At 41.6% G+C, this 26,616-nt stretch overlaps 1 protein-coding gene, 1 long non-coding RNA gene and 1 other non-coding gene across 5 annotated transcripts in view; 2 read left to right on the top strand and 1 right to left on the bottom strand.

Moving 5' to 3' along the window:
- Nucleotides 1-151: 151 nt before the first annotated feature.
- Nucleotides 152-2,304, top strand: LOC136758280 (uncharacterized). The gene is made up of 5 exons (XR_010819946.1): nucleotides 152-452; nucleotides 539-616; nucleotides 726-884; nucleotides 1,392-1,481; nucleotides 1,729-2,304. It is a non-coding gene; the product is annotated as an uncharacterized LOC136758280 (long non-coding RNA).
- Nucleotides 2,305-4,210: 1,906 nt separating this feature from the next.
- On the top strand, nucleotides 4,211-4,282 carry trnay-aua (transfer RNA tyrosine (anticodon AUA)). Its single transcript has one exon. It is a non-coding gene; the product is annotated as a tRNA-Tyr (tRNA).
- Nucleotides 4,283-10,801: 6,519 nt separating this feature from the next.
- LOC136759233 (RNA-binding Raly-like protein) overlaps nucleotides 10,802-26,616 on the bottom strand; it is a 75,343-nt gene continuing 59,528 nt past the window's right edge. For 2 of the 3 annotated variants that reach the window (XM_066714132.1, XM_066714135.1), the window contains exons 4-9: nucleotides 20,637-20,809; nucleotides 19,201-19,314; nucleotides 17,802-17,968; nucleotides 17,284-17,323; nucleotides 15,267-15,320; nucleotides 10,802-14,854 (exon numbers count right to left, since the gene is read on the bottom strand). In XM_066714132.1, coding sequence (XP_066570229.1) covers nucleotides 15,316-15,320; nucleotides 17,284-17,323; nucleotides 17,802-17,968; nucleotides 19,201-19,314; nucleotides 20,637-20,809 — 499 coding nt within the window. In that variant the 3' untranslated portion in view covers nucleotides 10,802-14,854; nucleotides 15,267-15,315. The remainder of the gene's footprint in view (nucleotides 14,855-15,266; nucleotides 15,321-17,283; nucleotides 17,324-17,801; nucleotides 17,969-19,200; nucleotides 19,315-20,636; nucleotides 20,810-26,616) is intronic. The other variant, XM_066714133.1, reaches the window with a different exon arrangement.

Raw genomic sequence — 26,616 nt, 5'->3', positions numbered from 1 at the left:
CATCAGCTACAGCCATCAGGACATAACAATAATAACCCACACTGTTCAGTCAAGACAACTGTGACTTTATTGCTACACACCTCTGCACTCTGGGCAAGACTGAGGAAAGAAAAGCATATATATATATATATATTGGTAATGACAGGCAGGATGGAAAAAGTGTTCAATCTCCAACAATTAAAACTGCAGGTTCGATTAACTGCCATAATGTGCGATACATATCTTTATTACATAACCAAGCGACTTTGATTGCAAAGTGTTACCTTTGCTTTTCAGGGAGGCAATCAGACAAGGTGGGAGAGCAGCAAGGAGGCGACAGATGTTGTCCGCCGGATCCTCCCAGCTCTGTCGGCAGACCTGTCTCTGCAGGCCAGGAAGGAGCCCACTGCTCATGGGCCCTTCAACTTTGCCACAAATGAGTTCTTTCCCCCCCGGCCCTGTGTCTGATGCAGGTAAGACAGTGACTTTTCTTCATAGCATTTGTACTTTCTATTTCTACACCGTTACTGTACTTTTCTACTATGAACTGACTTTTAAGGTGCTGCACGAGAAGCTGCACAGGCAGTTCCAGATCTTCCAAACAAGAGCCCCTATCTTCTCTCAAGTGGATCAGGAGGTATGTATGTAGTTGTCGACAATAAAAGTCTAAAACGGTATACGTCTATAACAATGGAAGGATGACTCCGCCATCTGTGACATGATTGTGTTGTAAGTATGTATTATAGGTGACAGCACTGAAGGCATCCTTGGTCCTATTTAAGGAGAAGACCCAAGTTAGGGACAGGTGGAAGTCCTGACTGACCTCCGACACCGGGCTGAAGGCACTCCAGGAAGAAATTCCTGCCCACTTAAAAGAGGGCATCTGGGAGAGGTTCCGGAAAACGGTATGAGATATATACAGTATAGATATATTATTATTACTATTATTATTATTATTATTATTATTATTATTATTATTGTTATTATTATTTTTATTGGCAGATGCCCTTATCCAGGGCGACTTACAACATAAGTGTAAAACAAAGTGCAAAAAAAATACAGTTAAGTAAAAGGCATCAATCATTACAAATTCAATTAAACGAAACATAGCAATTCAAAATACATTTGACAAATTCCAATTTATAATTGAAACAAGCAAGTACAGTAAGTGAGGCCCTACATCCTGGACGGTGAAAGCTAAGTGCTGTCAAGATGTAGGGTCACAGTCAAGGGCTACGGGAAAGGGAGCAAGCAGGAAAACAAAATCGAAAACACAAGAAGCATGATAAAACTGAGAAGTGCTATCTAGCAGGGATACAGCACTCCTATTACAAGTACTATACAGTGTATATACTCTCTCTATATATAATATTTATAATCCATGAATTTGACATGATTTATTTTCATTCTAGGCGATGGAACCATTCCTCTCTATGCTTGTGGAAAACATCGATAACCGCTACCCCGGCACCAGTGCCCTGCAAAACGTTGGTGTTTTCACAGTGAGTAAACTGCTGGCAAACCCCGCTCCAAACTTTGGTCTGAAGGAGATGCGGGCTCTGGCTAAGCAGAGCCCCAGACTGGAGGAGTCTGTCCTACTCCAAGAGTGGGACGTACTCACGGACAGGGTCAAGAGCCCAGACCTAAGGGTCAGTGACAATTTGCAGTACGTTTCATAACTACCATTCAACATGGAAATAAGTCTTCATACTCAAATGACATTATTCCATCGTTTTTCTTTGCTTGCAGTCTAAATCACCGGAGGAGGTTCTCCTCTGGCTGGTGTCTCCGGAGGCCTCAGTCACTTATCCCCGCCTCAGCCTGGCAGCAGCCGTTGCCCTCACCGCCCCCGTCCAGACCGCAGACGTTGAGCGGTTGTTCTCTGCCCTCAAGCTGGAAAAATAAAGTTAACATGATGTGTAATCTGCAATATACAGTATATGCCCCACCCCAGAACGTTCCAGGATTGTTCATATTATATGCCGACGGCACAATCACTGCATTCTCCATTCAATTCTCAACAGGTGAAAACGCCATTGAGGAACCGGCTCAAGAATGACCACCTCGACGTGTGCTGCAGGGTGGCCACTGTCGGACCGGAGGCTGACGAGATAGACTACCGTGGCCTTGTCAGATCCTTTTCATTGAGTTGATTTAATACAAAGAGGACAGTGAAATGCTCTGAAGCAGGATGTGACCTCTGCAACTGACAGCCTCCCCTCTCCCAACCCCACACCCCTCTCCCTCAAACTCCCTCCCCTGCCCACCTTCCAGTGTTGTAATACAATTCTTTTTTGGTTTCAACCAGTTTTGTTAATGGGGATTCATTTATTCAAGCATGACAGACATTTGTGTTTATCCAACGGTCAGAAATAACAAGAAAACGCATCGATTTCTGTCATAAGGTAACTCACTGCCTTTACTGTACGTGGACCGATCATGCCTACTGTCGTGTGTAGTCACCCCCCAAGGGCCCATTCTGAGCCAGGAAAAACCCGAATACGAGCAGCGCGGCATTACATAAACAATGGAAAGGGCGCACTGTTGCACCCTGAAATATGACTTGGGCTTATCTATTGGAAGACCCTCCGAGCGCTACAATACTACTGAAAATAATACACGCCAGTCACAGGGCACTGCAGTTTGAATTCAAGATGCATCGCTACGTGTAAGCAAGTCATCCTTCGTCCATTTACTGTACACGGGTATGAAAGCAGACGGAAATGGTACATCAATATCAAAAGGTACAGCTGAGCCCAAATGAGTGTGAAAATGAGAAGTGAATGTACTTGCTACAGTACACGTGTTCAGTTTCAGCACACTGCAGAACAGTGGGGACTTGAATCAAGTCTTGGAAATCATGAAAGGCACCGACCACATCAGACCAGAGGAGCTTTTCCAGATCAGCGGGGACACACATGGAAATCGGGCTTCAGGGCTTTCGAGACGGAAAACAGGAGACACTCCTTCACACGGAGGGGCGTCACAGTCTGAACAAACTCCCCGGCGATGGGGTGCAAGCTGAACATTTGGGGACATTTAAAATCAGACTGGATAGGATCCTTGGATCACCAAACGAGCACGATGGCTCGAATGGCCTCCTCTCGTTTGTAAACTCTTATGTTTCTTATGTTCCAACTGCATTAGTAAGACATAAACGAGGCCTGTATCTGCCTTAACTACGCCAAGAAGCCACAGCAGAGCACTGCATCTACACAACACTCCCTACGATCACATGGACTATTCTGCACATTCTAAACACACCCATTTAAAAATACTTTCAATTAGACATACATACTTCCGGATGCATAGCTAGCATGACAATATACATTCGAAAAACAAATCAGTCAAACTGACAGCTTTCGTTGCAAAATCGTAGCACATCAAAAGCTGATTAAAAGGCTAAACGCAGCAGAAATAGATCGTTTCTTTCACTGACAAAAAAAAAACCCATACAACTAACAGGCTACATCATGTACATCAGTGTATGGTAAAACGTGTGTGTATGTAAAAATCACTGTATTTCCAGCTGGAAAAGCAATGACCGATCTGCACCTCCCCTCCTGCATTTCCCGTCATGTGACCGAAGGGCGTCACAGCTGCAGCGCACATGCGCGCCTCTGGGGCAGAGTCTTCACTCACAGCTTTATCCGCGGAGCGGCACCGCTGGCGGCAGCTGACATTTTGATGGCGCACATGTTTTTGAGACTTGCGCTACTCACTGCAATAGGCGGGACAGTGGGGACCTCGATTTCTGTCCCCACGTTGTTGGTGTGCAGCCATAAAACTGTCCCCACAAAAGCAAGTACAAGCACTCGCTCACTCGCACCCCGGGAGTGCTGCGGCTACTCCACTCACCGGTGCTCCTAGCATAGCAGTCCTATACAAGCCACAGCCTCTCTGGCGTCTACAAAAGCCACAGGGCTGTTCCCGGGACATGAAGCGGCAGCGGCAGCTTTAGAGACGCCATCAGACACGGGCCGGACACGGAGACGGGCTGTCTCTGGCGCAGGGGCTGCTGGGAGTGTTCTGGTTTAGCGCTGACGTCACTCAATGCCTGGATCGTCCCTTGTGGGGCTGATGTGCAGAGAACAAGACGATAGAGGCCGAATGTGCCGTCATGGAAAGCAAGAAGCATCACGTCACCACCCATTTCAATAGCCATGTGAAACCAGTTCACACGCGTTCACACAACTTTATCAGCCCCATACGAGCCAGACTCATCCATGGTGGGAGTATAGCTCAGCGGCAGAGCAGGTGACTATAACTCATTACGTCCCTGGTTCGAGTCCAGGTGCTTCCATCTTTTTGGACATTGTGAAAGATCACGTCTTATTTATTGCACTGCATTTCCATGGCATAAAACTCACCAGCACGACCATCCACTCGGCAACTTGAACGTGGGACGAGGGATCTGCTGTTTTGGGGAACAAAATCGCTGCGGCTCTTGCTCTGCATGAAGCGAAGGCTGAAGCGCGCAGAGACACAGGACGGCCGGCCGCTGTGCTACTGGTCCCGCCCCTCCTCCGCTGCGGCATCAACATTTCTGTGTGTTCTAGCTAAGTCGGTCTTGTCATTTTATCTCCATTGATTTATTTAAACATCAGCTACAGCCATCAGGACTTAACAATAATAACCCACACTGTTCAGTCAAGACAACTGTGACTTTATTGCTACACACCTCTGCACTCTGGGCAAGACTGAGGAAAGAAAAGCATATAAATATATATATATATATATATATATATATATATATATATATATATATATATATATATATACACTCACCTAAAGGATTATTAGGAACACCTGTTCAATTTCTCATTAATGCAATTATCTAACCAACCAATCACATGGCAGTTGCTTCAATGCATTTAGGGGTGTGGTCCTGGTCAAGACAATCTCCTGAACTCCAAACTGAATGTCTGAATGGGAAAGAAAGGTGATTTAAGCAATTTTGAGCGTGGCATGGTTGTTGGTGCCAGACGGGCCGGTCTGAGTATTTCACAATCTGCTCAGTTACTGGGATTTTCACGCACAACCATTTCTAGGGTTTACAAAGAATAGTGTGAAAAGGGAAAAACATCCAGTATGCGGCAGTCCTGTGGGCGAAAATGCCTTGTTGATGCTAGAGGTCAGAGGAGAATGGGCCGACTGATTCAAGCTGATAGAAGAGCAACTTTGACTGAAATAACCACTCGTTACAACCGAGGTATGCAGCAAAGCATTTGTGAAGCCACAACACGTACAACCTTGAGGCGGATGGGCTACAACAGCAGAAGACCCCACCGGGTACCACTCATCTCCACTACAAATAGGAAAAAGAGGCTACAATTTGCACAAGCTCACCAAAATTGGACAGTTGAAGACTGGAAAAATGTTGCCTGGTCTCATGAGTCTCGATTTCTGTTGAGACATTCAGATGGTAGAGTCAGAATTTGGCGTAAACAGAATGAGAACATGGATCCATCATGCCTTGTTACCACTGTGCAGGCTGGTGGTGGTGGTGTAATGGTGTGGGGGATTTTTTCTTGGCACACTTTAGGCCCCTTAGTGCCAATTGGGCATCGTTTAAATGCCACGGCCTACCTGAGCATTGTTTCTGACCATGTCCATCCCTTTATGACCACCATGTACCCATCCTCTGATGGCTACTTCCAGCAGGATAATGCACCATGTCACAAAGGTCGAATTATTTCAAATTGGTTTCTTGAACATGACAATGAGTTCACTGTACTAAACTGGCCCCCACAGTCACCAGATCTCAACCCAATAGAGCATCTTTGGGATGTGGTGGAACGGGAGCTTCGTGCCCTGGATGTGCATCCCACAAATCTCCATCAACTGCAAGATGCTATCCTATCAATATGGGCCAACATTTCTAAAGAATGCTTTCAGCACCTTGTTGAATCAATGCCACGTAGAATTAAGGCAGTTCTGAAGGCGAAAGGGGGTCAAACACAGTATTAGTATGGTGTTCCTAATAATCCTTTAGGTGAGTGTATATATATATATATATAATTAGTGTTAGGGTTTGCTTGGAGATGATGTGACAAGGTTTTGTTAAAAGTAACTATAAGAACATAAGAAAGTTTACAAACGAGAGGGGGCCATTCGACCCATCATGCTCGTTCGGTGTCCATTAATAACTAAGTGATCCAAGGATCAAATCCTGTCTAATTTTAAATGTTCCCAAACTTTCAGCTTCTATCACATCGCTGGGGAGTTTGTTCCAGTTTGTGACGCCGCTCTGTGTGAAGAAGTGTCTCCTGTTTTCTGTCTTGAATGCCTTGAAGCCCAGTTTCCATTTGTGTCCCCAGGTGCGTGTGTCCCTGCTGATCTGGAAAAGCTCCTCTGGTCTGATGTGGTCGATGCCTTTCATGATTTTGAAGACTTGGATCAAGTCCCCACGTAGTCTCCTCTGTTCCAGGGTGAAAAGGTTCAGTTCCTCAGTCTCTCAGTAGGACATTCCCTTCAGACCTGGGATAAGTCTGGTTGCTCTCCTCTGAACTGCCTCTAGAGCAGCGATATCTTTCTTGAAGTGTGGAGCCCAGAACTGTCCACAGTATCCAGATGAGCTCTAACTAGTGCATTGTACAGTCTGAACATCACTGCCCTTGTTCTCAATTCTACACTTTTGACAATATACCCTAACATCCTGTTTGCCTTTTATTGCATCCCCACATTGCTTGGATGGAGAAAGTGAGGAGTCCACATAGACTCCTCGGTCTTTCTCATGTGTTACTTCGTCTAGATCTGTACCTCCCATAGTGTAATTATAGTGGACATTTTTGTTACCTGCATGTAATACCTTGCACTTTTCCACATTGAATTTCATCTGCCAGGTGTTGGCCCACAACTGAATATTATCTAAGTCCCTTTGAATAACCTGTGCTGCCGAGATGGTATCTGCTGAGCCACCTATTTTAGTATCATCATCACATTTGACAAGTTTGCTATCGCAGAGTCCAGATCATTAATATAGATTAGAAAAAGCGAAGGCCCTAGTACTGCTCCCTGTGGAACTCCACTAACAACCTCACTCCAGTTAGAAGCGACTCCTCTAATCGACACCCTCTGTTTCCTATACATCAACCAGTTCATAATCCATCAACTTACATTACCCTGAATGCCTACAGCTTCCAATTTGAGGATCAGTCTTTGGTGTGGAACCTTATCAAAAGCTTTTTGGAAATCTAAGTATATCATATCATATGCTTTCACATGGTCTACAGCTGCAGTTGCATGTTCAAGAAATTCTAATAAATTAGTAAGACATGATCTTCCTCGTCTAAACCCATGTTGATTATCTCCAAGAATATGGTTTTCATTAAGATGCTCCTCTATTTTCTGTCTATTCATTTTTTCCAACATTTTACAGGTGATGCAGGTGAGACTGATTGGTCTGTAATTTCCTGGCTCTGTTTTGTCCCCTTTCTTGTGGATTGGTTTGACATTTAATGTCTTCCAGTCAGTGGGGACATCCCCTGTTCTAAGTGTCATTTGGAATATTTGACTTAGCGGCCTATAAATCATTTCCCTCATTTCTTTAAGTACTGTTGGAAATATCCCATCTGGCCCAGGTGATTTGTTGTTTTTTAATTCTACTAGACCCTTACAACTATGTAACTTGTACTCCAAGTACTTTTTAAATGAGCTAATTTTTACTTTTACTAGAGTATTTTTTATAGCAGTACTTACTTGTACTTGTTGAAAAGTTAATCAAAGTAACAGCACTTGTACTCGAGTAGGATTTTTCAGTACTCTTTCCACCTCTGCATTTTGCTAATGATGGTACGGTTACCTTTGAAGGCCTATCCAGTGCTCAGTGGAAGTAAGCTGAAGACAGAGCAGAGTCTCATCTACTGCAAGGAAGAGTTCAGAGTCATGGTGCTATGGACCTTCTCCAACTGTTTAAGGAGAAGAATCCTCCATAATGTCCCAAAAGTCTGTGGTCCTGTGTGTGAAACAACTGCTGATTGGTTGAGCAGGGAGATTCTGAGAGCCACGGCCACTTGCTCAGCTGTGCTGATTGGCGAGTGGTGTGTCGACTGGTGTACAATGTGGCTGTAGTCACTGCAACAGGTCAGAAAAATTATGTGGTGAAGTACACAAGTATTTAAAATGCATTTCCTCATCCACAAAACACAGTTGTCACACTAACAGACTGTACTTCCCCTCACATGCAAAAGTCTCACAAAAGTATAGGACACTGTTTGTGTCTTACATCATTTCGTGCACATAATGAGTATTTTGTCCTACAAAATTCTTATTTTGTGCTGAGCAATTTTGTGGATAAAAAGTAAAATGTACTTTGCCATCCATGGATGAAATGAACATCCAAATATGCATTATGTCCAGGAAAAATACATTTTGTGCACAAAATGTAAGTTTCATTTCATGGTCAAAATGAAAACCCTGTTTCATCAAATATTATTCATTTTGTGGAAAAAACTATATTTGTTCCTTCTGTGCATGAAATGTGCATTTCATGCACAGGAGCGCTTTTGTTCTCAAAAGGATGTATGACACAAATAGCACACAATAGAAAATGGCTTTTCTGTTTGTTTCTTCTTCGTTTTCTGTAGGTTATGATGTGATAAATGTGACACTGCCCTCTATGTACATGTTAACGTTATGTGCAAGTATGTTGGCAGACACCTACACAAACGTCTGCGTATGACTGCAGATGCAGAAGCATAAATCAGGCTTCAGCTGAGGAAGAAAGCACCTTACGTTCAACAGCACAAAAGACCACACCAAGGCACATGTTTTGGTTGAAAAGGCCAGCACCTCAAAGCAGTGTTGACAATGAAACTCCAGACAAAATACTGTAATAATGTACTGAACTGCAAAAACTAACTGCACAAATTGAAAAGACAGTGTGTATTGACAGTCTTGTGCAAGTCATTCCAAATATCTTCAGTCCTGGAAATTAGGAGGTGCTAACACCCATGAATTGTACGGAGATGTGGAAATGGCTGAAGATAGCAACTATTCATTTTCTGCAGGATTGGGGCGTTGAAGACCTACTTGGCCATATGGTTGAAGTTTGTCATGCAAATCAATATGCCAAACAGCATTTGGACATATTATTTTAATAACACTATGACCATTTGCAAACTTTGTCAAGATCTCTATTACTAAAGGCAAGTCTAAAGTAGATTCTCACAAGATCTGCTATTGGAGGCATTTTGTAGATTTTGTAGACCTTTGCATTTGTTGGAGCTACAGTATTGGGAGTTTTAAAGTAGTAGTAGAGTTGTTGTTTTTCTTTCAAGTGCTCTTCTGTAGAATAAAATCCTGGTCTATACAAACTGATGATTTAAAGGTGACCTACAAAAGCTGCTGGATTTGGGCTGTCCAGGAGTAATATAGTAATATATGCTGTATGAGCCTATTGACATTTGCTGCAGTATCTCCTAAGAAAACAAAATTAGGGAAAGCACATACTTAGAAGTCAGTTTTACCTCTTGATTTGGAACTATAAATACATTGCATATATAATTTACATTCATTCCACAATATTAGCATCACATTCACCTTGAAATGTGCAGAGCATTGCCTGGACATTGAAAGTTTAGTTTCTTTGACAAAGACTCTACTGCCCTCCAGTGGAAACATTGCATAATAACAAAATAAAGACATACAGAATCAATTGAAAGCCAAACTTCTGCCTGTACACAAATTAGAACCAGTAAATAAATGAACATAGATCATTTTGATTCTACATATACAGCTATGGTGTTTACAGAATAATACTAGACCAACTATAATCAACTGGCCATAGCTGTAGATCAGTCTCACCAGCAATGTATGAAGCAGGGTTTCCTCCTGCACTATTGATCATTATCATCCGGCTCATTGTTATTTTAACATCTTCACTCATATATGTTTATTTGTTCTATGATCCATTTTTTGTTTTTCCAATCTTTTTATTATTCCAAGCAGACATCTTCCCATGCTTGTTTGTGTTGTTTCCAGTTTCTGTTAACATGTAGTATGAATTTACCAAAACTGCATCTTAATGAACCTTGGGACTGTCCATTGTGGTCAAATGTAACAAACCTTGAGCTTTACAGACATGTTCATCAGTGTTATTTGGCACAGAAAATGTGGCTCATGTCAAGGAGTTCTGTAGAATATGAAGGTGGATCTGTTTTGTTTTGGGGTTGTTTTACATCTTTCCTTCAATTTTAACAAGGAGAAGGACTAGAAGATTGATTCAAGCATGTACTAGGCCAGATATTTTGGCGATCAAATTTACATTGCATGCCGGAATCTCCAAACCTAAATCTGATCGAACATTTGTAGTTTGAACTCAAAGCAAGAAGTAACAAGCGAAAACCAAGAAATCTGAGGAAGCTGGAGAAATCCTGTCAGGAAAAGGGGTCCACAATCCGTCCTGAGTCAGACCTTTAGAAAAGTATACAGATAGCAAACATATGCTTTAAAAATAATTAAATAGATATGCCATTATTTGTAACATATATGATGCTTTTGCAGTGTAAATATTAAAATATTAATTTGAGCAAAAAATAATTGCATACATTTCTTCTGCTTTGTATAATCAAGTATACACGAAGGTCACTGTATATAAAGACATTAATAACTGAAAATCCAAACAGTTTGATACTAGCCTCACTCTTTATGTTTGTTACTCCAGATCGGAACTTACAACTTTTGTAAACGTGCTTCTCGCTGCTCTGTTGTCCCACTTGTATTTAAAGATGCGCACTAAACGTACAGTATTTCCAAAAACAGACCAATTAGAAGACAGTGAAAGAGCCGGAACCCAAAGTAAGGCACCCAGAGACATCTGTAATCAATAAGAAAATACTTTTACTACTGCAATGAAGCACTTCTGTTTCCACTCAGTTTTGTTTTTTATGAATGCAAACAAATTAACAAAACAAAACCAAAACAAAAAGAAACAAAAGGGGTGTGCGGGTCTAACAAGAGCACAAAATAAGGAAATAAAATACAACAAAATATTAAGAAAATGCAAGATAAAACCAGATCGCATTGACAAAGTACAAGAAAGTTTACAATATTACACAATATTACACTTTAACCCAGTCACTACAGTCAGTCTGGCTCAGCTTCTACATGGAGAAGTCAAGGGGATATTGTATCCCGTATTGTGGACGGGGACAGAGAAAGGTCAGCACTGATCTGCTCTTTTGAACCCATCCAGGCCAAATCAGAAATGAACAACTCTGAAACAGTGTAGTGGAATAAACTACGGAGACAAGAAGACCCTACACACAGGGGGATATTGTAGACAAAGCTTTTTAATGTTGCCCCCACACTTGAAAAAATGAGCGTGAAACCTTTCCTGCTGAAATGAAATGTAAAATATCTCCTGTATGGTCACGCCACAGTTTAATGCACTCTTTCTCTTTGGAGATCACTTTAAAAAGCTTTATCTAAAGTATCTTCTTGTTAATGGGAACATGAGGCTCTCTGGGTCACCTTATACCAGAAGTCAACGTTTCACCCAGCCCGGGATAGACTAGGGTTTCACAAGTCCAAACAGCATCATGCTTTGAAAGAAAGTAGGCCTACGTCAGAAATAATCAGAACCACACATCTCTTCAACAATCACAGTACGACATCATGCACGTTTTAACAAAATAGGGACCAGGAACCAGACCCGTTTTGTGACCATGAACAAAGCATCCACTCAGGGGATTGTCAACCCTTTAAAACTTCTGTAAGCCTACAGATACCTCCCAATGGAGGCGATGCTTCACAAAAGCACTACATTGAATTGACTGTGCGTGGTTTATGTCAAAATATTGCATTGGCTGTGTCTGCTGAATTGAAACAAGTGACTACGTTTGTTGTGATTAGAAAAAAAACATTTAAAGAAATATGCAATGGATTTAAACCGATTTAAATTTTAGATTGAAAGCAAACCGAAAACAGTCTCAATACCAGTTATTAGCACTTGCATTGAAATAAAAGGGAGTTTGATGCATCTTGTTTGTCAATTAACACATCACTGACAAGTCTGACTTCCTTTTAAGTAATATCTGCAGATTTTCTTGTTTTAAAGGAATGAGAGGCGATGTTTCCCTGAATGCTTGCCTTGATATCAGTGGCCACTGCCTGGAACACATCATAAGGATCTGAAATTCCTTCTTAAAAGGGAGACTAGGGCAGAAATCAGCCTGGTACATCTTTTTCACAAGCTTTTGAATACTTCCAACAGCCTTCTATGATGCATGTCACAAAAATCCATTGAAAGGGCATGGCTGGCATTATGAACTGAAAAGTATTTAGCATTTGATCATTTAAAACAAAAAAGAATAAACATTAAATGAAATTGTGCAGGCAGAATCTTGGCCACCATTATTATAGGGAGCATTACAGAGGAGAAGGCTTTATGTGGATTCTCTGATCTACTGCATTATGTTCTGTTCGATAGCCCGGTTGGAAAATAATGAGATGGACCCAGAAAATGTTCTCTGATTCACCACAGGGCTGTACCTGGGAAAGATTCTGCCTCAAGTAACTGGAGGCAATGATGGGGGTACCAAATTGATTTAACAGAAAACACATACGGCATAACACCACTTTCATGGATTCAATGATGAAAAAAAATAGTAACAGGCTGGATGTGAAAATGATGGGACCCAACTGACAATCCTGCGGCAGAGCAGGAATCTGCAGAAGTTACTGATTTACACTTGTATTAAAAAGGACAACCGTTTCTTATCAAAATGTACTCCCTTGTTAGTATTCTCAGATCCAGCAATATGTACCATATAAATTCCAAAAGCTGTGTTTCTATGCAATATAATTCAATTAGTGTCACACTTGCTGTGCTGACTGTCATTATCATGTTGAAAAGCAAACCTTTCACCAAAATCCACCTTCCTCAGGACAGTGTATGACGGTGCAGAATGGGGTACAGGAGCTGGGTAACAGAATAGCCACAGTTCAGGTCAACTAGTGATAAATTTCACATTTGAATGAGGAAAAACAATAAAAATCAATAACAAAAAAATGCCATGGATCCATTTCCTTTAGAGAAGGTTCATGTATTTTAAATATATTTTGAGATTTTATTTGAGTGTTTTTCAAATCGAGTCCCCAAGGCCCTTTTGGTTTTCATTCAGCATGAGTAATTAGTTTGTTAACTGAATAACTTCACTTAAGAGAACCAATTAACCCCCTTTCTACATTGACTGCAGCTGATGATTTAAAGAGACTTGGAAAATCTGCCGGATTATGCCCCTTGAGGGCTGGATTTGAAAAAAAACACAAGGTTTATGCCGATGGTTCCTATAATGTTGTGTTTTTTAAATTGCTGCATGAAAAAGTGAAGAACAGTCTTAGTACGATACAATTATATTTTGTAACACTGAACAAACTACTAAAAAATGTGCAAAGGCTGGGAATGCTCTATACTGGACAGTTATTTTGCTCAACCTTTCATTTCAATAAGCAAATTGGCAAAAACAACTGTGTATCCTAAAGCAGAGGTAAGCATGTCACCTTGAAAAACAATCACTGTTCCATGCTACCAATTCAGCTGCACATTACCTATTGATCATCAAACAAAGGACTCTTGAGGTCTGTGAAAAATGTACATATTTAATATTTCGTTTGGATTAATAACTGTTTACAGAGAATGAACTCAACTCCAGTGCATTTTCTTTACCGTGGTTTCTCAACCTACTCCATGGTCATCCCATTAAAGCTAACTGACCCCTTTAGAAAGGATTTGCTTGATTAAACACTTTTAAAAAAAACTAGACAGTGTTAGAAATTAGTCTTAACCTCTCTTCCATGTGCTGTGTTTCAGAGCTCCCTTTCTTTCAACTGTACATCAGCTACCAGGTCTGCTGAACAATTGCCTATGGAACTGGTTAAGCTATTAACTGTGCATTAATTCCCAATCTCTGTCTGCTTTAATCTGTCACGTACGAGTAATTAATGCAATCTACAAGGTGCCACAATATGTTAAACATGTTCAGTTTGATTTAATTTTCTTTGCTTCTGTGAATTTCTGTAAACAAACAGTAGATGTTACATATAAGAAGCTTCCATTTGGGGTTCAGAAAGCCAAAATAATCAGTTGTAATACAAACCAGAAATACAAGAGTTTGGGAGGAACAGAACCGATAATCACTGAGATACTAATCATAATGGGACAACCATTTGAGACGAGGTGAACCTCATTTCTGCGAATGTAGCTTTACGCACTTGGGAAGGTACAGAACCGCCCTAGTCTTAAAGAGGGGAGGAATGGATGAAGTTTAAAAAAGAAGGACACCTTTTATGAAAGCAAGTCTGCAGAGGCACAACTGCACCACAGGAACCACAAAGGTGCTACCTTATCCACCATTCTTCAGTTGTAGTCATCGTCTCCGTCAACCACCCGCCTCCAAAATAAGAAAGATTACCAAGAAAGCCAAGAAAAGACTCCAAATAACTGAAAACTCCTAATAATTGAAGTCACTAAACTACAGATGGCAAATACAGAACCGTCTCAGTCAGAGTTTCAGGTAACCAGAATATGCCCATTAGACCTTAAGACTGGGAGAAGTCACAGGTCCCACAACATGTTCATGGACTGGGATGAGACGGGGACTGCAAGTACAGCAAACAGAGTAAATCAGCTTTGTACCATCACAGAAAAAAAAAAACTACAAGATGAAGGGGAACTCGGGAATGCCGTTTTAGAGGAAGCCGATGTTCTCCTCTGTGGGTTGCGGTGCACAGGACAGTGGGTGAAGCTGTAGACAGGTCCTGTGCAGCAACATTGTTGGGCTGGGGTGGGATGGGGTGGACTAGTGTAGAGGCGAGACTCCTCCATGTATAGTGCTCTCCCTCGGCTCTCACACTGGGCTCCCCGTCTCATCTGCAGGAGAAAGCAGTCATCAAGTCTGCTGAATCGTACATTTGCAAAGCGAGGCAAGGTTTGGGAACTGTGAACCGCAGTACAGAGCCACAACACCAAGCTGAATAAGAGGAGGGTGGGCTTTTAGGAGCAACAGACACTCTCCTGTAGTGTGTAACGTTCTCAAAACAGATCTCGGGCTGCAGATGAGAAATGTCAAACGTGGTAAACAATGCTCTGGTTTTCACCAAATATCCATAATGAGAGAAATAAAAGTCTATGCAACAAATTTAGTAACAGACCCTGTATCCAAGTTAGGTTAATAAGATCTCTAGTAAAGACTATACATCATACTTTACAATAATATATATCTGTTGTATTTTGCGGTGCCTGGGTTAATTGCTCGTTAAAGTCCAGTGCAATTGTATCGTACCTGCTCTGTGTCTCCTCACATGTCATCCTCCAGGTCAGAGCTGTGGTTGTTAATCTGTACAGACACATGGCAACAGGTTTGTCACTCATTTGAGGTTATGAGGATCAGACACTTTGAAATGTGAAACCATTTTGCGTAATACTGTGTTTTATTGTGTATTCAATGCTGACAAGACCACAGATCTAATATCACAATACAGTAGTGCCTGGTCGTGTTGTGTTTACAGAAAACGTCTACACTGACCAGTGGTACACTCTATTACCAGCACAGGGAGACCAGTGTATGTTGACACCGAACCTAAAACATAACATTTACATAGAAAAAAAAAAAAAAAAGATGCATGGGGACTTGGTACTTTCTCCTGCAGTAGAATATATCACCTCTGTTTGAAATGGATGCACCTGCCTGTTAATAACTGCCCTGAATAAATGAAGAAAAAGTAATTTCACATTTTCACAATCTCCCTCTCAAGAGCGGGTAGAGGTTCATCATTAAAAGGGAAAAGGAAAACCTAAAAAAAAAAAACATGATGAATCAAAAAGAATAGATAAGAGGAATACTGTTACTGTTTTGGCTTACCTGCCCCATGGAGGTATTTTGACCTCCGCTGTGTGAAGCCCCTGTTGTCTGTCAGTTTAACAATAGACCTCTGCATTAGTGGAAGCTAACTGGGGCTCTTGATGCAGGTAGGTCTCTACAGAGCAGCAGGGTAATTGATGCCTTGCTTTTGTGCCGAGACACTGTTGTAATGGAAGGTACTTAATGTGTCACCCAGGTAGGAATACACTTGAAAGTAATTACAGATAATTACCCTCCTGTTGCTGGGGGAATAATAATAACACTATCTATATTAATCTCTCGAGCCGACAGGAAAAACGGTCCCTTTTCTGCTCTCTCTCTTTCTTTTATTCTTGTTCTTCGTCCCTCTGTTGTACTCTCTCTTTCGGGTTTCAGCAGCTGGCTTCTGCACACCCTCCCCAGAAAAATGTTTTGACTGAGAGATACAAAGTGCCAGATGTTTTAAGAGACAAACTAATCAGTAATATTGGGTGACGTACTAAACAAGCTTTTTTGAAACTAATGAATACATTCCTGTTTTTCCCAAAAAGCATGCTTCACCTACAAGCCTTAAAAATACATTCTTGTGTTGTGGACATTGGAGGGAGAATGAAAGTGACTGACAAAGACTTTGGGAGGTAGAAGAAATTTGTAACACCTTGCCAGAGCCCTGAAACACACTGATGATCTCCTGAAAATACAGAAGAAGCTACATATCTTGAGCAACACTTGCAAATAAAGATCTAAACTTGAATGAGAGAGAAAGACTCTGGGTGTCACCGTCACTGTATATTTGAAAGTGTGCTCATGTACCCGAGGTGGTATGTCTGTCTGTCTATAAATGTGCGTCTCTGCACCCTGCTGTATGGAGCCCACACAGGCTTCACTGGCCTGGCTTTTCATGAGCGCTGGCTCCAGATTTCTCAGTTGTCAGTGTAATTCACCACATTACTCTTCCCTTTATTAAGCTGATCTCTTTTCTTGCACAAAGAGGAAGATTCTCAATCCCATTCAAAGACATAGTTCAATTAGCCCCGTTTTTCTCTCATTTGTCGGAATAGAGATGACAGCTCATTGAAATAAGAAACTCAGACATCTGTGAGCTACAGATTAAGACCAAATGTAGCAAGCTTAAATTGCCAGTTTCTTTTTAATGTGGATTTCTTTTTTCATTTTTAACAAGTGTGAAATATACAATTATTTGTATTATACATATTGCAGTTGTGAGAATGACTTGTCTATTGTGTCTTTCTTTGAAACATTGAGTTGAAAAAGTACAAAGGAGTAACAATTACTTAATCCAATGTGGCAATTTTTAAAAATAGACAGTGTACTTTGCAAGAACCTCAGCCTACTGGGACGGTGCCGTTAGCTTTCAGAAGGTGCAAAACAAAGTTGTACATCATCAAGAGATGCAAGATGTTGAAGTACAATAGAGAATTCTAGAGAAACAGCTTACTTGAAAAGGCCAGTGTTTTAGTATGGTTAAACTTGTGCATCTAAAAAAGAAAAGAAAAAAAGATTGAAATTAAAAAAGATTTGACTTGAGGAAGTTGAGTCACTGGGCTTCTGCAAATCAGTGCTGCACAAAATTAGTTGACTTTTTAGACAGTGTTTTCTGGCAGCATTGTTGGATTAGCTTGTATTGACAAACCAGCATGTTGGGAAGAAATGAGGGGAAACTGATTTACCTGGTGGAGAACAATTATTTTGCTTGACCACATTTCCATTGTTGACCTGGCCCTCTTGGCAGATGAATCAGTTTCCCTAAATTTCTTTCCTCATTGATCAACTCAAATTCCTACTGGTACTCAAATTTAACGCCTCAGTCACTTCAGGCGATGTCATTCTATGCCCGTGCCAGAAAACACCTTCCGAATATTCAGATCGGTGCACTGTTGTTAGTGTGCATGTTTCAGAACGGGATTTCTCCGAGTTGGGGTCTGGGGTCGGGGGCTCTGGCATTACTATGGTTACCGTGTGGTCGTCCTCGCTGGCCTCGCCCAGTTCCAGGCTGTCATCCGCTTCTCGGTCTCTCCGGGGGCGGCGGCGAGAGCTGTGGCTGGTCTGGGAGCCCTCTGGGCTGGTGGCCGAGCCGTGAAAAGGGGAGGCCCCAGCACTGCCCTCCTGTGTGGGAGGGGACCCTGCACAGACAGATAGATGGGGTTACAGTGAGCAACAAACGACCAACAACCACTGCAACAAACCCCCTGGCAAGCAAGGAGGGAAAGAGGGTATATTGGTTTTATTTATGATTGTATACCCTCCCCCTGTGTGGATTGTACTGTAATCAAATTGTCTGATGTAGTATCAGTATCGTACTATGGGCATGTTTTAAGGAGGTTAGCAATTTGTCTTGCGATTTTTTTTTTCTTTTGCATTTTTATTTGTTGTTGTACGCAAGATACACAACACTCCTGTACTGCAATAAGAAAGTTACGTTTTACCTTGAGAACAGATACACAACACACTATTGCTTCACAATGTAATTGATTGTTTTGGGGTTTTGTCAAAGCCACTCATACAATTACATTAAGTTTTTAACAGCAAGCCATCTAGGGAAATTGGCACCACAGAAAGAAAAATAAACAAACAAGTACATTAACAGAGATAAGAGGATCGAGAGAGGAAGAGAAAGATGGGGGCAGAGAATATAGGGGGAGAGAGCAAGTAACAGAAAAGACAAAAAGGTTAAAGTGCTGTGGTCTGGGGGCAGGTAAAAGGTCCTCAACTCAAATTACTTAATTGAACCAAACTGAACTCAATTTGCTAAATTGAACCAGTTAAGCATGACTTCCAGAAAGGAAGATGACATTTTAAATGACCCACAAAACCTGCAGAACTGTAGGCCCTGCAGCACCAGGGTTGTCTGTCATTGTAACAGAGCAGAGAGAGCATTGAATTCAGGTACGGGTTTTGTACTCCAATTGTGAATCTAATCTAAAACATTGATTGTCTGTCAATGGCACAGGGGTGGTGCCTTTGGCTGGGAAAATCAATGTCTGGGTTATTGAGGGGCGGGTGTAATTAAAGAACAGCATGCTCTGCTGAGATAAAATAATTAATATGGAAATAAAAGAATAAAAAAAGCAAAAACACTCTAAAACAACACAGAGCTGCGGGGCGCCCAAGGGTAAAAGGTCATGAGACCGAGGTAAAGTAAAGGCTCTGAAATTACACTCTGCGATGAGACCCGAGAACTTTATATTATAGCAACCCTGGAAACTCTAAGTTGTCCTGGGTAATAATTAATTAATTGATCGATTGATTAATTAATTAAATAATAATAATAACAATAGTTCACGGAAAGACTGCAACATTGATTTTATCCCTAAAGAAACAATTCTCCACCAAATGCTGTTACAAGGGGTCCCACCTGTGCGATCCCGTCGTTGTCTGTCCATCCTGTCCAGATTCTCCAGCAGCCCATCGATCTGAACCTTGATCAGGGTGAGCTCTCGCTTAATCGTCTGCAGCTCCTCAGCCTTCACTGAGAGAGAGAGATGGAGAGAGGGAGGAGGGTAAGAGTTAAAGGGAAAAAGTTGACAGAAATCAAGCAACAGGGAGTGAGGAAAGAGGGGGAGGAAGAGAGAGTGTGTGAGAGAATGAGGTGCAGAGGAAGAGAGAGAAACAGAAGTGGGGAAAGAGACACTTCAGTCCCAAAGTTGTGTTCTAGTGTTGCCTCCAGTTTGCAGCTTGTGCTGCACTGTCAGCTTACACCTCAGTTGTTACAAGTGTCATCCTCACTTCAACAGCACTGTGGCCGTGCGCCCTGTGGGTGTCCCTCTTGGAAACTCACATCAGAAGTGCAGAACTGCAATAGACTCCAGTGGCTGATACCAATGAGCAAAAAGTGTAAAAAAATCTCTATTCACAATCACAGCCCCTCCTGTTTTGAGCATACATACCAAGGGCCACCCTTCACTTTCAATACAAAACTCAACTATTGTACCATTCACTGGAAAAAGAGACCAAAAAATAAAAATGACAAAAAAACAAGAAAAAGCTTTCGACCTCTGAGCAACAGCAAAGGCCCACTACTTTGCAGCCAACTCACTTAACAGCAAAATCTATTAAGGCTCATAATAAACTAGTATAAACAATTCTTATTTGTTATGCACTATTAATTTGGTATAATTGCAAGCCCTGATAGGCTTGGCAAGAGGAGAATAAGAAAAAAAAAGACATGAAAAGAGGAAATGGCTCACAGCGGAGAAGCTTTTAATGAAAGGACCATCTGTGCTTCTTACTGTGCCCTGAAGCTGTTACCACAGTACTCCCAATAAAGACAATCCATTACTGAAGGAGGGAAAGGGAGAAGTGACATACAAACACAGTCACACACAGAAAATGGCATCTCTGCAAGGAGCCTCCTGTTACTCCCCAGAATCACACTGATCAGCACTACTACATGCTTTGTCACTCCCCCGGCTCTATCATCTGGGAAATCCCACACATTTATTTATTACTTTAACACACATGGGGAATTGTCAGTTATTTTGTCCTGTACTGGGAGAGTCTGAAGGAAGTTGACAATAGTTCAGCAAAGGCAGGGCACGGGCTCACCTATGGCTCCAAAACCTGGACACTGAGCACTAAAGAATATACTAAATTATGCAGAAACTGTGGACGACACAAAGAAGCATTGACATGTGAATACAAAACAAGGAGACTAATCAAGACTATCAAGAGGCCAATGGCAACTCTGCAAGGGCTTTTATGGCCAAGACTGGTCAAAGTGTGCATGTCCCCTCCACCCCCCACCACACCCATCTGTGGCGCACACCCCTCGGTCCCCACAGTCCCTCTCACACTTGGCTCTGGTTGGGTTGCTGGAAGAGCTACTGGGCCTGGAGCTGCTCTTGGGCGCCAGGCTGTCCCTACTCCTGCGCAGGCCGGAGGAGGACTGGCGTGAGCGTTTGGGCAGGCCAGGGCCGCGAGGGGCGGGGGGCAGGGAGGCTGGCACGCGCTGGTAGTCGTAGACCCTGTGGAAAGAAAAGACACTGTCAGAACTCTGCCAGTCAAGCTGCCCTCACCCCCACTAGCTCAAGAAGGCTAAATTAAGATACTTTAGCTTTCAGAACCAATTGAAAAAGAAAAAAAAGGCACACAAAACCAGTGTACCGAATGCTGCCAGACTATGCTTATAAACCCATTTACTTGGCTTTGATACACTTTAACAGATATTTCTATGCTTTCCAATTCTTCAGTTAGGATTGACTGGTGCTCTATTACACCCCAGGAGAAATAAATGCTACAAAAGCTCTTTATTTGTGTGGAAACTGTAGTTTAAGCTTTTATGGATTCACAATAAAATAACACAGCTTTAAAGTAACATCATAAAAAAATATTGACACAGATACCATGATTAATGTATTTTTAGTAAAGCACTCAATGGAACAGCTACTGAAGTGATTACAGTAAAAACAGTAGTAACAGTAGTGTAATCACTAAAAGCAAACAAACCGTTCTCTTCTTACAGGTTAATAAAAAATATTACAACTTCCTACACTGGATAAAAAAATATGAAGATTAGTATACTATACTAGTATATACACTATACAGTTTTTGGACTAGAATATTATTTTTGCATGTACTATCCTTGTGTAAAAAGTAAAAATGTGTTCACATTCTGTTAAATACACTGGGCTGGTTTCACAGATTAGCACTAGTTATAGAGTAGTCCTACACTAGTGCTAATCAAGGTCTCTGAAACCAGCCATAAATGTATACTATATGTACTTTTAATATACTTAAAGATAAACTAAGCTTAGTTTATCTTTAAGTATATTAAAAGTACATATAGTATACATTTATGGCTGGTTTCAGAGACATATATATATATATATATATACACACACACACACACACACACACACACACACACACACACTCACCTAAAGGATTATTAGGAACACCATACTAATACTGTGTTTGACCCCCTTTCGCCTTCAGAACTGCCTTAATTCTATGTGGCATTGATTCAACAAGGTGCTGAAAGCATTCTTTAGAAATGTTGGCCCATATTGATAGGGTAGCATCTTGCAGTTGATGGAGATTTGTGGGATGCACATCCAGGGCACAAAGCTCCCGTTCCACCACATCCCAAAGATGCTCTATTGGGTTGAGATCCGGTGACTGTGGGGGCCAGTTTAGTACAGTGAACTCATTGTCATGTTCAAGAAACCAATTTGAAATAATTCGACCTTTGTGACATGGTGCATTATCCTGCTGGAAGTAGCCATCAGAGGATGGGTACATGGTGGTCATAAAGGGATGGACATGGTCAGAAACAATGCTCAGGTAGGCCGTGGCATTTAAACGATGCCCAATTGGCACTAAGGGGCCTAAAGTGTGCCAAGAAAACATCCCCCACACCATTACACCACCACCACCAGCCTGCACAGTGGTAACAAGGCATGATGGATCCATGTTCTCATTCTGTTTACGACAAATTCTGACTCTACCATCTGAATGTCTCAACAGAAATCGAGACTCATCAGACCAGGCAACATTTTTCCAGTCTTCAACTGTCCAATTTTGGTGAGCTTGTGCAAATTGTAGCCTCTTTTTCCTATTTGTAGGTGAGATGAGTGGTACCCGGTGGGGTCTTCTGCTGTTGTAGCCCATCCGCTTCAAGGTTGTACGTGTTGTGGCTTCACAAATGCTTTGCTGCATACCTCGGTTGAAACGAGTGGTTATTTCAGTCAAAGTTGCTCTTCTATCAGCTTGAATCAGTCGGCCCATTCTCCTCTGACCTCAAGCATCAACAAGGCATTTTCGCCCACAGGACTGCCGCATACTGGATGTTTTTCCCTTTTCACACCATTCTTTGTAAACCCTAGAAATGGTTGTGCGTGAAAATCCCAGTAACTGAGCAGATGGTGCCAGACGGGCCGGTCTGAGTATTTCACAAACAACCATGCCACGCTCAAAATTGCTTAAATCACCTTTCTTTCCCATTCAGACATTCAGTTTGGAGTTCAGGAGATTGTCTTGACCAGGACCACACCCCTAAATGCATTGAAGCAACTGCCATGTGATTGGTTGGTTAGATAATTGCATTAATGAGAAATTGAACAGGTGTTCCTAATAATCCTTTAGGTGAGTGTATATATATATATATATATAGAATACTTAGACAAAGCATACTTGTTTTGTGTGTGTTAATTTTTAAGTTGTAGAATTAGTACACATTTATAAAAAAAAAAAGTGCATGCACATATAATTGCATTTACAGAACATCTGATGGGTCAATCAAAATACATAATTTGTAGGAAAGAAGTAGCCTATATGGATGTAATTGCGTTGTGATACTCACACCCACTAGAGTAGCCAATCAACCTCAGCAGAGAGTCTTTTGATGTGGGAGGAACCCAGTGCACCCAGAAAAACCACATGAACAAGGGGATAACATGCCAACTCCAAACAGGCAGCACCCAAGGCCATAATCAAACCTGGGTCCCCTTTATATATTTGTCTACTATAAATATACTTTGAGTTTACTGGAAGTGCACTTGGAACACATTTGTCATAAGATCTAGGTAATACATCTGATTTTTCTGGATGACAATTATCACAGAATAAAAGTCTCTGGGTCTATACATCTATATACACTCACCTAAAGGATTATTAGGAACACCTGTTCAATTTCTCATTAATGCAATTATCTAACCAACCAATCACATGGCAGTTGCTTCAATGCATTTAGGGGTGTGGTCCTGGTCAAGACAATCTCCTGAACTCCAAACTGAATGTCTGAATGGGAAAGAAAGGTGATTTAAGCAATTTTGAGCGTGGCATGGTTGTTTGTGAAATACTCAGACCGGCCCGTCTGGCACCATCTGCTCAGTTACTGGGATTTTCACGCACAACCATTTCTAGGGTTTACAAAGAATGGTGTGAAAAGGGAAAAACATCCAGTATGCGGCAGTCCTGTGGGCGAAAATGCCTTGTTGATGCTAGAGGTCAGAGGAGAATGGGCCGACTGATTCAAGCTGATAGAAGAGCAACTTTGACTGAAATAACCACTCGTTACAACCGAGGTATGCAGCAAAGCATTTGTGAAGCCACAACACGTACAACCTTGAAGCGGATGGGCTACAACAGCAGAAGACCCCACCGGGTACCACTCATCTCACCTACAAATAGGAAAAAGAGGCTACAATTTGCACAAGCTCACCAAAATTGGACAGTTGAAGACTGGAAAAATGTTGCCTGGTCTGATGAGTCTCGATTTCTGTTGAGACATTCAGATGGTAGAGTCAGAATTTGGCGTAAACAGAATGAGAACATGGATCCATCATGCCTTGTTACCACTGTGCAGGCTGGTGGTGGTGGTGTAATGGTGTGGGGGATGTTTTCTTGGCACACTTTAGGCCCCTTAGTGCCAATTGGGCATCGTTTAAATGCCACGGCCTACCTGAGCATTGTTTCTGACCATGTCCATCCCTTTATGACCACCATGTACCCATCCTCTGATGGCTACTTCCAGCAGGATAAAGCACCATGTCACAAAGGTCGAATCATTTTAAATTGGTTTCTTGAACATGACAATGAGTTCACTGTACTAAACTGGCCCCCACAGTCACCGGATCTCAACCCAATAGAGCATCTTTGGGATGTGGTGGAACGGGAGCTTTGTGCCCTGGATGTGCATCCCACAAATCTCCATCAACTGCAAGATGCTATCCTATCAATATGGGCCAACATTTCTAAAGAATGCTTTCAGCACCTTGTTGAATCAATGCCACGTAGAATTAAGGCAGTTCTGAAGGCGAAAGGGGGTCAAACACATATTAGTATGGTGTTCCTAATAATCCTTTAGGTGAGTGTATACACATTTTCATTTCAGTGTTAATTGTTCAACCTTCATATGAGGAAAGAAACCATGCTAAGAAATTAGTGATACTGTAAGCGATAAGCGATACTGTAAACTATGGCTGTATTTTAGCATAAACTATCAGGTTATTGACATTTTATTAAGACAATGTTTATATATCCCAAGTTATACATAATTTTCAATAGAATCTAAAATACCAACAAAATGTCTTGCAAAAACAAAATACAGATATACAGTTAGGTCCATAAATATTTGGACAGTGACACAATTGTCATAATTTCCTACACCATTCACCCAATTTGGATGTAACTACCCTCAAAGCAGATGAAAGTCTACACTTAAAGCACATCTTGACTGTTTCCTTTCGAATCCATTGTGGTGGCGTACAGAGCCAAAATGATGACAATTGTGTCACTGTCACTATTTATGGACCTAACTGTATGTACATAATCTGAAAAATCACCTGGGAGATTGAACAAAGCTTTTCCTAGAGAGCTACTTGTCACTGAAAACTCCCGAATTTCCTTGTGTCCGTGACTGCAACTGGTGTCTTCAGTGGGAATCAAAAGCTCTTGGATGAAGCTCAGCATAAGGGGAGGAGGGCTGGATTGAGAGTCAGCATCTTGTTTTCTCCCAGTGGCAGATGGAACAAAATCACACGTTCAGTGTTTCCAACCTGCCTGCTAGTCTCAATGTGACAGAGTCTTCTCATAGACGGACAGGACCAGAGAGCGCCTACTTCCTGCTCTGACAGCGAAAGGTCAGATTAAGTAATCTTAATTAAAAGTGGTATTGATCACCTTCACAGAACCAAGATAAATAAAGAGGCAATCAATCAGGCAGAGGCAGGGAGGGAGTCGGGGAGGGATAAGGACCAGTGTCAGGCATCCACGCTGGAGAACGCAAGGTCTTACGGTTTGGGTGAGTGTAGCAGATCACAGCACAAGTGTGTTCTAAGCCTACAGGACTGATTGGTGATGTTCCTAAACCCTTCTTGAAGTGCATCTCATTAAAGCTAAACAATGCCATGTCTGGAACTGTTACAGAAAGATCAGGACAAGTGAGGAATCAAGGGTTAGTGAGTGGCCACTGTTTTACGCCAACACACAACAAGGAAATGTTCTTGATCATTTAGCGTTTCAACATAAGCCAACCAATACCCATCCAGACACTGCCACAACAGCTTCTCCTGGCATGCATCATCGTGCACTGCATTACAGAGACATAATTACCAAGTAAGCGTTCACAAGCTTTTAATCCTTCAGTGAGAATAAACAATTACACAGTGGATTAGATAAACATCAAAATACAAGGTGTACAAATTCTTAATGTGTTTTGTTTGCACCTCATTTGGAATGAATATCACATTCTGTTCTAACGTTCAGGGGTGTAGGTCTCGTTTCAGAATTGAATTTTAGGCATTTTGAGTGGTTGAATGTTTTTAGTAAGCTACATACTACATACTTGTCGTTCCCTATTCGCCAACTCCACTGGCTCTTAAGCTTACCCCGCCTACTTGATCGAGAGCAGCGTGACCCACATGTCAGTTTCCCGCCGGCATCAATGAGGTTTGTTGAAAAGAGACTGAAAGAATTGCGTTTTATAATTTTTCACAAAAAACAAAGAAGAGATGAAAATGAAGAGCTTTGGACTGAAGCCACCGATTCTGCACCCAGTCAAAGTACAACCAATGAGTGGAGACGGTTCGTGCCAGACAGCAAGTTCTCACTTTCACCCGATACAAGTAAGGCACACGTGTGAAGAGTAAGCCTAATTAAAAAAATTACAGAAATGTTAACTCTGTCTGGGAAGATGAGTTTTTCTTTATTGAGTTAGAAAATAAACCCATTTGTCTGAATTGTCAGAAAGCCGTGTCAGTAATGAAACTGAGCAATCTGCAAAGGCATTTCAAAACAGTGCACAGCGATTATTCAGTCCGCCTTCTGATGG

This window comes from Amia ocellicauda, chromosome 9 (assembly GCF_036373705.1).
Source record: "Amia ocellicauda isolate fAmiCal2 chromosome 9, fAmiCal2.hap1, whole genome shotgun sequence".
Taxonomy (NCBI): Eukaryota; Metazoa; Chordata; class Actinopteri; order Amiiformes; family Amiidae; genus Amia; species Amia ocellicauda.
This window is presented reverse-complemented; position numbering and strand designations above follow the sequence as displayed.